This window comes from Alligator mississippiensis, chromosome 3 (assembly GCF_030867095.1).
Source record: "Alligator mississippiensis isolate rAllMis1 chromosome 3, rAllMis1, whole genome shotgun sequence".
Lineage (NCBI taxonomy): Eukaryota > Metazoa > Chordata > Crocodylia > Alligatoridae > Alligator > Alligator mississippiensis.
The window spans coordinates 289,346,341-289,360,982 of record NC_081826.1 but is presented as its reverse complement, the minus strand read 5'-3'; the positions used below and the strand labels follow the sequence as shown (position 1 = coordinate 289,360,982).

At 41.9% G+C, this 14,642-nt stretch overlaps 1 protein-coding gene across 1 annotated transcript in view; it reads right to left on the bottom strand.

The window, feature by feature from the left end:
• The window catches only part of DYM (dymeclin), a 374,678-nt gene that overhangs the window by 105,138 nt on the left and 254,898 nt on the right, over positions 1 to 14,642 (bottom strand). The window contains exon 15 of the mRNA XM_006259049.4: positions 687 to 789. Within this exon, the coding sequence (XP_006259111.1) occupies positions 687 to 789 (103 nt within the window). The remainder of the gene's footprint in view (positions 1 to 686; positions 790 to 14,642) is intronic.

The window sequence follows — 14,642 nt, the reverse complement described above, 5'->3', positions numbered from 1 at the left end:
TTTGTACATAAATATAAAGAGGTAGTGATGCAAATCAATACAAACAAAAGACACTTGAAGAGAATATGTTTATATTGTTACTTATGACTTTGGAAGAAGTTTCTTTGTTGCACTGATTAACAGAATAGCAAGCAAGATGTTTTCTGGCAGCCATGCAATTAAGTTATGAATGGCTGCCTACGTACAGACACTGGCTTACTAGAACAGGATTAAAACCATCCTTTAACTTTGTATATGTGCGTGTATGTTCAGAAAATATTAGCTTAAATCAAGGACTGCAAAATATACTAGGTTTTGCGGTTTCAGAGATATATTGCTTGCTTTAACTGATCTACATAATATTTCAAGCATTTAAACTACTGGTAAATGCCAAAAAAACTATTTTAAAAATAACGTTTTTAACAATATCTATTAAATGCATACAATTACAACTGTCTTGAAATTGCAAGCTGACAAACTTACAGTAGGTTTCTTAGCTATGAATAGCTGTGGTTTTGTTTGGCCATTTCTAAGTGTATTTTTCATTTTCTTACTAAATTTCAGACATGATGTCATTCACAGAGGTTCCTACATTTTGGTGTTGGTGGTTGCCTGGTTGACACACACTTTGATAAACTTTTGCAGATTTAGGGATGTTGCTGCTTCTATTTTGAAACATTTGCTAAAACACAAGCTCAAATACTCACGTAATCAGGAAGTGGAGAGTCATCTGAACTGAGGGAACCTCGCAAGGATTGTGTGGCTTGCTCCAGAACTTTGTTGTGCTTTTTGGACAACAAAGAAAACAAACTGAAAAAAATTGAAGAAAAGAAAAAAAGGTTTATTATAACGACCAGTTACAAATTTCAAATTAGCTAAACTATTCACAGGGAGAACATTTCTTTCAATTGGAAATTTAAAAAGAAAATACAGAGTGCATTAGTCACGTGGATAACAGATTTATTAGATCTTGGAAAAATGAGAGAGAACCCTGAATTACAATGATATGTCATACAATAAACTATGGGAAGGGATGTCACATTTTCAGGGTTAAGTACTCAAAAGCCAGGAAATAACACAATTAAGGTTGCATCTGCAACTTCAATTCTGCTTTCATGTATAATTATTAAAATACAGTGTTGAAGTTCTTCATCTCATGCTATATATTTATTTTCTATAGCCCCGAATATACAAAGGAGCTTAAACATTCTTCATTTCACTCAAAACATGAATTTAGTTCACAAAAGCCTAGGACAGAAGTCTTCTTTATGGAATGTATTTTGGTAAGTGTGTCAGCACTCATACACAATGCATGTTCTTTTTAAGCAACCTAGACTCTAGTATAATTCAGGGAATAAAGCATTGACTTACAAAAGCAACATCTTTGAACATGGAGAGCGCCTGTGTGCATTTTTTTATTGCTACTTGCACTCTTAGGTAGACATGTCAAAAACATATAAGTGACTTAGGAATAAAAGCTCTATTCGGAACTGATGGAATTTATGATGCCTGGCTCTTAAAAATGTTACCAATAATTAATCTTTAGCATGTGAGTTAAGTAAAGTGTACGTCCATATAAAGTATTATAAAAGTCCTGTCTGATATACAAATAATAATATATAATATCACAAGGAACTGCACAAATGCATCTAAGTATGCTAAAGAATGTATGATTTGTGATAGTAGCAGCTCCTTCAACAGCAAATTTCCTTTATAAGGTGCTTGTAAATGTGCTGCTCTTTAGTTATATAATTGTTCCTTTGTTGAATGTGTTTAATACACCCTTCAGTATTATCCATTTCTGCCTCTTCTCTTCGTGCTAATCAAGGGAAGCAATCTAGCTCTGAATGCAAATCCTACACACCTCTAAACCATTTTGTTGCCCTTCTCAAGATGTTGTCAGATTCTGCTACAGTAAATCATTCCCTACGTGAGATGAGTGAAGTTAAAAACAGTTTATAAACAGAGCACCAAAGTGACCATATGGCTAGGAATTATGAGTGTGTGCATGCACAGGAGAGCAGTGCATTTTATTCCATCTATTTATATCACCATAAAAATACGCCACAAGAAGCACCTAACTCCTACTTTCCCTTCCATCACATTCAATATAAATGTATTCAATCTTTTCTTTTTAAGGCCCTCCATGGTTTATTCCTACCTTCTCTCACATCTTGCATGCTATCAAGACTTCAACTTTCAGCCTTACTCCACCAATAATGCCAGTTCTGAACATATATTTGTCAAAATTTTCTACAAGCAACTTCACACTTTTTTTCATGTTATACATTGTATAAGGGATCCCCACCCACCCTGCATTAAAATCTGCCTGCCACAAATCAACAGTAGTCAGGGAACTGCTGCCCTGTCACCTCTGCTTATTATGCTGTTCATCACTGTCTCATGGTTACCTGGTGCTCTCCCATTGGATGCTGTATTCTCCTTCTCTCTCCCATTTTATAGTGAGATTCTAAGCCTTTAAGGACCTTTTTGCTCAATGTTTGGACAGAAACCTAGCACAAAAGAGTCCTGATCCTTGATTGAGTCCTTAGGCATCCCCACAATGCAAATAACAAATAATGAGAGTTTGCATAGACTGGGACAGACACTGGGCCAGATGGAGTTGAGCCAGAGCACAAACTCTCAAATGATACCATTTATACCTGTCTTGATTTCTCCTTCCTGAAATGCCCCAGACATAAGTTTACTATCATTTTTAGCTTTTCTATAACCCTTAGATAGTAATTTCCTATGCTTACCTTCAAATCCCTTCACCCTCTTTTTTGATGTTTCCATAAATGGTATTTAACAAACTTATACCCAGAGACACTGGGGCTTCTCTTGTAGCACTATAACAATTCTAAAAGTCCTATATTCAGAACAAGAACTCAGCAACACAGACACAGTGGTACATAAGATATGTTCAAGTCAGCCATGCTCTAAATTCAGGGTACTGAACACACATAGCACTAGTGTTATTGATTATCATTCGCTCAAACAGGCAACTGTTCAGGAACATCTTTTTATTTCTCTGAGCTGCTTTCTGCTACCACGTAAAATCCATGGGTTTGCAAAGAATGGACCTACTCATCTTGAATGGTTCCAGACTTATCTGTATAGGACCCCATGTTAGTACTGGACAATTGCTCATTTGCCGTAAGAATCCTTCTTTGGCGGGTGCCATACAGTGCTTCTGTTTAACATTGAAGAGACAGTTACATAGTCAGGGGATGCAGTTATTTCAAATGACACAAAATGAAGTCAGCTTGATACAGAACTGGTAAGACAGTGTAGCCTGCTTAAACTACTGGTCCTGAGATTTAAAAGGAAAGGAGTGGAAAATGGGGCTAAGTACAGATGTTCAAATAGCCCAAGGTAGAAGTGGTCAAAGTTCTGCGCTTTACTTTAGGCACCCTAGGTTAGTTTGGGAGCAAACAGAACAGATGTTTGCTTTTGGCAGGGAGGCACGCAGGCTGCCTGAACTCGCCTCCCAGCTGGAGCATGCTGAGCCCAGCTGAGCCACCAGCCACCCCTGATTGGCCAGTGCAGCCCTTCTCCCCAGTCACACCGCCCGTAGTTGGCTGTCAGCAGCAGTGGTGATGGGGGGAGGGAAGGGAATGGAGGTTTCTGTCACAACCCAAAGTTGTGGTTTTTTGTTTGTGTGCGCTTCGGCACTGCTAAATTATTTTCCCGCCAACTGTAGCTTTCTTTGCACGATACAGTTCTCTGCTGCGGGAGAGAACTCTGGTGCAACGGGGGATTTCCCGCCAAATTACAGCTTCTTTGCAGGGTGCATTTCTTTGCATACTAGTGATGCACGTTGCAAAGGAGTTCCCGCCATTTGTATTTGGATTCGCGCCACATTATTGGCCAGTTCCAAATGTAGACACACGTGGCGGCTAGCTATCGGCTTGCTAGCCGTACAAAAGGCTTGGGTAGTTTCCGCCCAAGTCAGAGAGAGAGAGAGGGAGGGAGAGAGAAAACTGGAAAGAAAGATAGAACTCGCCAGGAGGAGGAGACGTTGTACTGTGTGAAGATCTCCAAGCGCTGCGGACCCTTGCGGACCCAACGCGCCTCTCTCAAGCTTAATAACCGAACCCGCGGAGCTTTCGCTTCTAGCCTCTCCCCGTCGCCGATCGCAATCCCAGACGTATCCCTTTCCTGTTGTCACAACCAAATTAAGTAGTGCCCATGTCACAAACAAGTAAAACCATTCAAAACAGTTTTTTTCTGCACTAGGTTAACTAAGGGTTAACAATAATGATAGTAACCGCTTTTTTTTTGCTGCGCATGTCAAAAAGAAATTTATAACTGCGACACAAACATGAAATAGAACTTAGCCTTCTGTGCTGTACATAAATCATTGTAATTGGTCGGAATGACAGGGGAGTGTCCGGGAGTGTCCCTATGATAACACCCTAGCAAAGACCACTAAATAATTGGCGATTCTAATTAAATTTATGACGTGGCGAAAAGCAATCGGCTATTACACAAATAAAACCCGTCTTTACTTCCGTGAAGAACGGGAGACCTCCGCACACACACCTGAAAAACCTCTGAACGTATGCGTGAGAATAACTGACAAATTGATCACTTGTCAGTCTCCCCCGTCTTGACCCAATTCTCAGACGTAAATCAACGACCTGCCGGCCCAATGTTTTTTCTCCATTTATCTGCCCGACCGACGAACTCTTATGCAGACCGACCTATGACCTACGAACCTTAAGCTGTAACTAACCAAGTATCTCTGACCTCCGATATTCACCACCTTAACAGCGTGAGTAAATAATCTTGCTTTGCAACCGATAAGCGTCTGCCTAATTAATTCCACTCCAAGCATCACAAATACCTGCCTGACGGCCTTCTAAGGCCCCGGACCCTTATCTGCCCAGGTGGGAGTCAGGAAGAGCTGCTGGCCAGCTGTCCTGGGTCCCGACACCTGTAAACCCAATTTTTGAACCCACGGAGCCTAAACAGCTCCGGGGGACCAGGGAACCGAACCGAACCCGTGGAGCCTAAACAACTCCGTGGGAGCAACAGAATTTGTCGTAGTCCTCTAGCGAGGATTTAAGCGGGAGCTGCACCTGGAAACCTGTCCAGCCTATACCACTACCATCTTTGGGTGTAAGTAAACAATCTTTTCAATCAACCACTACGCGTTTGTGACTAATTCTAGCTCGCCACCGGTTTTCTCTGACCCCGCGTGCCTGGGCTGCTGGCCACAGCCCGCGTGCGCAAAAGACGGGCCGCGGATCGCCCCCCCCGACTCGCACTTGGTGGCGGGATCGGGGCCCGGCCCGCACAGTTTCCACCCCAGCCCTGAACCAGCACACTTGGGGGGAGGCCCATGCGGTGGGTTTCCCCCCCACATCCCAGCATTGCTGGTCAGCATGTCTCCTCCCCCCAGCCCCACTCCCCCACCAGCAGCCAGCTGTCAGCAGCACTGGGGGGAGCAGAGGCCCCCGCTGCATGGCTCCTCCCCCCAGCTGTGCTGGCTCAGCTTGGGGAGGGGGCATAGTGGGTCCACATGGTGGGGGCCTCTGCTCCCCACCTCTGTCCTGCCACAGAGCTGGCTGCTGGCAGGGGGGAAGGGGCTAGAGATAGTAGCTGTGCTGGCAAGCTGGGCTAGGCAGAGTGGGGAGGATCCACCATGCAGACACCCCCTCCCACCCCAGCTGTGCTAGCACAGGCCGGGGCCAGCCCCACCCTGCCATTGCTGTTAGCTGGTGTGGCCCCCAGCCCTGCCTCCTGCCTGCAGCAGGCTCTGTGAGAGTCTGCTAAGCTGGAACAGACAAACGTGGCCAAGGCTAGCGCACCACCCTGTGAGGGGAAGTTAGCAGGGCCCACAAAGTAGCCTGGACTAGGTTGGGGAACTGCAACCTAATTTGAGTTGGGAGAGAATCTGGTAGTGAAGTTCAATAGACAAGTCTAACCTAAATTACTTAAGTTTAATACTACATCTATCCAGGTCTATCTTAGACCAGGTTCTGCCATTTTTAAATTGGTCTATATGCTAAACTTCTATACTGTTATGGGTTTAGACTGGGTTTTAGTCGCTTACACCTGTTTATATGTAATGTCTGTACCTGGCCACAGTGATCATATATTATGACAGGCATAACATAGGAAACTAGACATGTTAAAGAGAACATTTCTAGTGAAACAGCCTCAAACTTTGGACTTTCATTCCATTGGTCTATTAGACTGTGAATTCATTACGTTCTCATGTTTTCCACCAGACCTTTTCTTGAACCACGGATTGTGTGGCTACCTACAGTTTGGACTGGGTTCCATCTTATATTTGCATGCTTTCTTATATGATTTTAAGTGCATCAGATAGACATATGTGTAAACGATTTTTCTTGCTACAGCCCACTATACCGCAGCACTGACGTGATACACAGTATCCAGAAGAGGTGTCTTTGTTGAATGTTCTTATAGCACCTCCCACTGGCTCATTTTGGGACATTTCATAAGCGTTTACAGAAGATATTCGATTTACCTACGACCACTAACAGCCATGTAGATAACATGGTTGCAAGGATCGGGAATGAGCTTCCAAGGGAGGTGGTGCTAGCCCCATCCTTGGGGGTCTTCAAGAGGAGACTGGACAGGTACCTGGCTGGAATCACATGACCCCAGGTTTGGTGACCCTTTTCTTGCCTGCCAGGGGCCGGGGGTCAGACTAGATGGCTCGATGAGGTCCCTTCCAACCCTAGAATCTATGAACATCAAAGTTTCAACGCAAATCGGGAAATAAATGCTAGTGAAACTGACTCATGTTCAAGTTTTGTCCTTAGCACTGGGGAATGACTGGCCTCCTCCCTTGGGGAACACTAGAGAAGACAGTCAAACCCTACTCTGTTTCTCTCTTACGTGTAATATGCACTTTTTGGTGTTGGTTAAGTAAAAAATACATTCAAGTGGTAGAATATTTCTGCGGCTAATATACTGTAGATATAGTCTGCTCAGAGATCTTTGGGGGAAGCTATAGTGCTTTGAGGAGCAGAGAAAACTCTAAAAGCTTTTCTGCCTACAAAAATGTTCATTAGACAAAAGAAATTCTTCGTTTTGTACTAGCTTAAAAATCATTCTGATATGGTAATCTTTCCAGCATGTAGGGGATAAGTTCCTTACACTAACAGTATCCTACGGCCTAGGTGTTAGCTAAGTCTCAGACAAAAATAACAGATTTTGCAATATTCTTTTGAGGGTTTCTAAAGTAAGGGTTTCAAACCTATTTCCCATGGGCTAGATCCAACTCACAGAGCCCCATAATCTGGCCCCTGGTGCTGCCCCTTTTGCTGTGCTTGACCATCCCTGCATACAGTGTCTGAGATGTATGCCACCTGCAGTGCTTGCTTGGGCTAGGTCTCATGGTGCCTGCTAAGGGGGGCATCCCAGACAGGCCTGTGTGGGTGCGGCCTGAGCTGAATTAGGCATGTGGGTAGGGAGGCTCCATGGGCCTGATCTGGCCTGTGGACTGGCCCTGCGCCACTCATCCAATTCACAGGACCAGATAAGTTTGACACCCCTAGTCTAAAGAAATGAGATATTTTCCCCCAAATTTCCACCTGCTCTCTTAAGAGCCAAGTCACTAAGTTCTATGATGTTCCTAACATTTTTTCACTCTATTTCTTAAGAATAGTATCAACAACTTCATTTCCATAACACTCCTCATATTCAAAGCACTTAACAGACATTATCTAATTAACATTCACCACAGTCACACCCATGGTACAGATGAGGAAAGTACACAGAGTAATGGAAAAGGAATGTGTGTCAAAAATAGAGCTAGAAATATAGATTCTTGACTTTGACGCCCATGATAAAACTATCACCAGGATCATATTTCTCTAAATTATTCTGCTTTATGAAGACAGACAGTCAGACGAGACTAAGAAATGCTTATTTTTTGATATCCAAAGGTGGCAATCAGTACACTGAAGAGGATTCATTAATGTCTAATAATGCAAGAAAAACTGTCTCTCAAAGAAAAGGAGAGAAGAAAGCTATGACTTTCCCAGCCTCTGGAACCATCTTCTCTGCCCCTTACACCTTCAGGTGTAACCATCTGGAGTCTTGACAAGATATCTAACTCCTTAGCCTTTTTATCAGCCTCCCACCAATCTACAGCTGTCGGAAGCACTTGGAATATTCCCTCAGTCTATGAGCTTGATAACAGTGAGGCAACACAGAAATAAAGATTATCAAGGACAAGGGTGTGGACAGAGGCCCTTTTCCCTTCCTAAATTCCACTGCTGTTTTTACAAACTAGAACGATCGCTCAAGAACAGGTTTCCAGCTTTCCTAAAACTTGGCTTTGAAAACTGTCTGTTTACCTGAAACAGGCAATGCAGTGTTACTTCTAAAGACAGGAATTTTTCGCAACTCAGATTTAGCAATGTTGTTGTCAGCACCATATAGTAGTGCTGTAGAGACAGTATAATCAGTTAGAAGTGATCTAAGAAAGCCAAGTGGAGGGAGTTCAAGAACAGGTTAAACCAAACGTTGGTTTATCTCCGAAGGCGCAGTTCATTTCTTGGAAAGGAAAAAAGAAGCACTGGGAGGACAAGCAACTTCCGACACAAGTGGCTTCTTTGAAAAATATTTTGAACTGCTTTGGCTGCAAAGTGAATGTAAATACAAAATAAAAGATTAGGGGGCAGGGTTTTTGAATAATGTATTGTGAGAAAGGGAAAATGCACCCCTGCAGGGAACTGGGAAATATACTGAAAAACCTATTTTTTTCTGAGAAAAGAAAGGGAAAAGAAATGAGGGCAGAACTACAAGGGAAAACATAGAGGTTATATTGGTGCAGCTCACCAAGCAATTCTTCTTTCTCCTCATACTTCAAAAGCTCAATTTGACCAGCACATTAGCTGCTGAACCCTCCCCTCTCTATTTCTACTCCTGAAACATTAATAAGCACAACAGATAGAGAGTGAACTGCCAACTTTCACAGAACTCTGGACAGGACTGAATTAAACAAAAGAAAATATCAGCTGAACCTCTGAACTAACTGCAAAACATGGACTTTTATAAGGGTGTTGAATAAACTCCCAAGTGGAAATGGTAGAAGCCCCAGCACTCAAGACAGTAAGTTACACTCACGATTTGTGCTTTTCACAGCACCCTCTATGCATGGATCAGAAAGTGCCTTGCAAAATATTCACTGGGCCTCACAGCAGTATTTAGAGGCAAGCGTTATTATTTCTATTCTGTTGCATGGTTGGAAAAGGTCTTCCCAATTTGCACTTAGATGGCTCTTTTTCTTCAGTTTTTACAAATAGGAGTGGCTAAAAGATGACAAACACAGCTGGCAGCAAAGATAGGGAAGGAGACTAACAGCCTAGAGAAGTGGAAAAAAAGGTTAGGAATTACCTTAGCAAAGCTAGACACTTTCATGTTGGCAGGGCTAGAGTACTGAAGAAATTAGCTGAGCTAATTTTAGAGCCATTAGCTATTCTTTTTGAGAACTTGTGGAGGTTGGGTGAAGCCCCAGAAGAATGAAAAGCCCCATAAGGCTTCTTCCCCCTTTAAGAAGGGGAAGAAGGAGAATCTGGGGAACTATAGACCAGTCAGCCTGATCTCTACACCTGGAAAGAGCATGCAGCAGGATCTCAAGGAATCCACAGGGAAGCACCTAGAGGAGAACAAGGTGAACAGGAACAGGTATTCACCAAAGGCAGGTCATGTCTCACCAACATGATTTCCTTCTATAGTAAGGTGACAGGGGGGATGTGACAACTGAAAATTATGTCTGTGTGGTAAAGGTGCTTGCTGAAGGCTCTATGAAGGTTAGACTAAGTGTTTTTCTGTCATTCGTTCAGATATTAAGCTATATGTTGTTGTTAAAAGCCTAGTTAAAGTCTAAGATGTAGTGAGGCCTTGTATGTAATAAGGTCTAGTAAATTTAACAAAGCCTTGTAAAAGTGGTAGTAGGTCCCATGGCATAGTAAAAATTAACCTTATCAAAAGAATGCAAGGCTTGTACTGCTATTGGTCACTCTAAGGACAGCTGAAGTAAAGAGAATCTGAATGGCGGTAAGTTATCAGCATAGCTCAAAAGTTATAAATTGGCTGGCATATTTAGAAGGAAGATATAGCTCTGTAAAAGGAACTACTTATTAGCTGCTGACCTGGATCAGTGGGTCCGTGGTCTTGAGGAGCCCGAGGACTGAATACTAGGGTCCTTCCCAGTACCCCTTGGACAGCGCTGATCGGGGATGCCTGACTTCGCTGAGCTTTGCAGAAGAGAAACTTGTCATACGTCAGGCGTCAGAGGGGACTGCTGATAAGTTGCCGATGCGAATTATTATCGTCTGTCCTCGTTTTGTTATTTACGCGTGGTTGTGTGTTTGTTAAGTCAATAAACCTTTCTTACCTTTCTACCCTCGACCACACTCTCAATCCCGAACCCTCTGCAGGTGGCTGGGACAGGGGGAGAGCAGTAGATGTGATATACCTTGTCAGCAAAATTTATGACATTGTCTCCCACAACATTCTCATTAACAAGCTAAGGAAATACAGACTAGACAGAAGTATTGTACGACAGATACGTAACTGGTTGGCTTATTGTCCTCAATGAGTAGTTTTCAATGGTCAATTTTCAGTTGGGAGGAGGTATCAGGTGGGGTTCCCCAGGTTCTGTCCTGGTCCAGGACTGTTCAAAATCTTCATTAATGATTTGGATGATGTAATTCAGTCCATGCTTAGCAGCTCTGTACATAACACCAAGTTGGGTGAAGTTGCAGACACTCAGGAGAGCAAGACTAGGATCCAGAATACCATGGCAGATCAAGGGAAGTGGTTATTCCCTTCGATTTGGCAATGGTGAGGCCACATCTGGAGTAGTGAGTCCAGTTCTGGGCCTCCCCTATAGAAAGGATGTGGACAAACTGAAGGGAGTCCAGCAGAGGGTACAAAAATGGTTAGAGGGCTGGGGAACATGACTTCTGAGGAGAGGCTAAGGGAAGTAGGCCTATTTAGTCTGCAGAAGAGAAGACTGAGGGTGGATTTGATAGCAGGTTTTAACTGCCTAAAGTGGGGTTCCATAGAGGATGGAGGTGGACCTATGACAGAACAAGGAGTGATGGTCTCAAGTTGCAGCAAGGGAGGTTTAAGGTTGGATATTAAGAAAAACAGTCTCACTAGGAAGGTGGTGAAGCACTGGAATGGATTACCTAGAGAGGTGGTGGAATCTCCATCCTTGGAGGTTTCTAAGGCCCAGCTTGACAAAGCCCTGGCTGGAATGATCTAGTTGGGGATGGTCCTGCCTTGAGTAAGGGGGTTGGACTAGATGACCTCCTGAGCTCCCTTCCAACCCTCATTTTCTATTATTCTATGCAATTCAAATGTACAGGGATTTCCTTCCAACAGTCTAGTAACAGCACTCATGGATCAGTGCTCTGACAGGAAAAGCACAAGTTAGGGTACTACTTGGTGTCTGTTATCAAATCACAGAGAAGAACAGGATGACTGGCTTGTATCTATGACCTATATTTAATGGGTAGGAAAGAAAGCTGCATAATCATGGATGATTTCAAATCTAAGTACTGCATGGTTAGGTTAAAGGGCTTCTCAAACTGCCAGTATTAATATGTCAGAGCTTCTAAGAAATCATCCATGACAATTTCTTAATTTGGTTAAATTCAACTTGGAGGAATTCTTTGTACGGCATGATCTTGAGTGATAAAGGACAATGATCACGCAGATAAGAAATTACTGGCTGTGAAGGTACAAGTGATCATGACTTTATAACATTCCTAAGGAGAAGAAAGCCTAAACCAGTAATAGATTAACTTTGTACTTAAAGAATTATCATTTCACAAAGATGTTGGAACAAAAAAATTAAATATAATAGTATAAATGATAAAGAACTATTCAAGAGCATTCTACCAGATCCCCCAAAACTCAGAATCCTATGAGTGAGAAGGAAGGATATGATGGCTTAAAAAACAACACCACAAACAGCCTGCTGGGGAATAACTGCAACTATAAAAACTAATGCAATACTAAACAATTAATGGCATATAATGAAAAAAGCTGAAGTTTAAAATAATTATTACAAATCTGAAGTTAGAAATTTATGGGGAAAGAAACAGGGAAAAGGAGAACTCTATGGCAAGAGCTGAGCACAGAAACAAGGTTTAAAAAAAACGTATTGGGAACAAAAGGAATCCTAACAAAGTTACTGGACTGTTACTATATGCAAACAGTAGAACTGTAAGTAAAATTGCAAAAAAAGGGTGGTCGTCAATAAATATTCCCAATCTGTTAAAGGAAAAAAAACTTGATGCTCCATTCATAGCTGGTGAGGGTGATATACTTTCCATTCAAACAGTAACTCAGGAGGCAATTTTCATCTCACCTGTTCAGATCATTCTAGCACCCAACAGTTGTATGAAAGCTAGCTGAGAAGCTATCTGGATCATCAGTGCTGATTTTCAATAGGTCTTGGAGCTGAGATAAAATTAATGTTATGCTAGTACTTTAAAAATATAAACAAACTAGACCCAGGTTATTATAGGCCTGTCAGATTGATATTGTTTTTGGGAAAACAGCAGAATGGCTAATACAGGAATTAATTAATAAAGAATTAAAAGGAGGGTCATATAAATAATACTAATAAAAGAGGAAAAATTTCATGTCAAACTAATTTTTTCAATAAAATTGCAAGCATGGTTGATAAAGTTAAAAAGTTAGATGCCTAGAAGGAATTTATCTGACTTGGTACTACAATACACTTTAATGAAGAAACCAGAATGATAAAAAATGGCACATATTATATAGATTAAAACCTGGCTAACTGACAGATCTTTACAGGTAAAGAATCACCATCAAGTGGGATTCCACAGAAACTAATTATTCGCCATGTTAAAAGCCAATAACCATTCCAAAGCTATTAAAGCTATTTCTAGATTTTATCGATGACCTGGGAAACAATGCAATCATTACTGTGAGAGTTTGCAGATGGTATAACAGTGGGTGGTGTGGCAAATAACGAACAGGACGAGTCACTGATACTAACTGATCCATTTCTTCTGAAACTGATCAAGCAATAGGTGTTTCAAATACAGCCACATATCACACACCTAATCCATAATGACAGGATAAGGAATGCTATGACTCTGAAAAGGACTGAAGGATCATGACTGAGATCTCTAAATTTAAGTTTGCAGTGCACCACTGTGGCCAAAAGGCCTGACGTGATCCTTGAAAAAGCAAACAGGGGAATGCTGGGTAAGGGTATTTGTCACTGAAGAATGGCTACTGGACTAAAAAAAGAGAAGAATATTTTGGAAATGGAGATGGCTTACAAAAGACTGATGTTAGCAGTTAAAGGACTGGAAATCGGGCCTTACAGTGACACTGACAAGTATTTAAGTCTGTTTAAGTCTAGACCTAAAAGAAGGTTCAGGTGTGGAAGTACCTGTCTGTGGAACAGAAATTTGAGAACAGGGGGCTCTCCAGTGTACAGACAAACATGTAACAAGCTCCAATGGCTAGTAGGTGAAGCAAGACATTCAGACCAGAAATAAAGCATACATTTTTAACAGAGAGGGAAACAAAGCAATTTAGCAAGGGTTGTTGATTCTCCAACACTGGAAATCTTTAAGTCAAGATGGGCTGATTTTCTAAAATGGATGATCTAGTTCCACCATAGCTATCGGACTTGAAGCAGGAATTAATTGAGGGAAGTCCTATTGCCTATGTTATGCAGTAGGGTCAAACTAGATTATCACAGTTGTTTCTTCTGGCCTTGAAATTTATGAATCTAAGCAATGCTCTACAAGTCCTTATTCACAAAAGAGGGAGGAAATGCTGCAGCAGAACCTGTGGACATTTTTATTTTGTGGTTTTCCATTATATATAATCTAAAGAAAGAGGCAGACAAGACAAACAAATCTTCCTGGGAGACAGCTCAATTCATGCTATTTGTGGGTTTTGCGGCTTTAAGAAAATCACTATCATTAAAATGGGTAAAACTGGCAAAGGGCTCATCAGAACTAAACACTTGCATTAGCGGCCTGACAGCCCCACACAGCTGTACAGCAAGGCAATATTAGCAATGATGCTGTCTTGTTATTCTCCATGGCACAGCTTGTAATTAAGGCTGCAATGATTAGCTGAAATGTGCAGTTATGCAGACCATTTGTGCCAATTTGGAAATGTTGACCTGCACGATCAGATAGGAAGTGATGTATGATATGCAATTCTGCAGCTAGATCCATAGGGCTGGGAGGAGTTCACATTTTTGGATGAGATTACAGGAGTCATGACACCCTAAACACCTCTGCCTCTCCGAAATCCTTAGATCTCCATGTAAACTGGACATCCACCACATGCTCCACTACAACAACAAAGAGATATGTAACCATCCAGTTAGAGAGAAGGAGAGAACTAAGAAGCCTAAGTGTAGCTTAAATGTGTGTGCAGTCCATCAGTTCAACCTGGGAAAGTACACATTCTTGTATAAAACCTAATGGTTGGCTTTAAGAATCTGTGTGTACCAGATACTTGAGAAACTATTCATTTTGCAAGAGAGAGAACATTCAGCACAAAAATGAAAGGAAGAGGGGTACAATGGGCATGGTCAGACAAAAAGGCTTTGGAGGTAAGCAAAAGGGTACAGGACCCATGGAAAGAGAGACAAGATC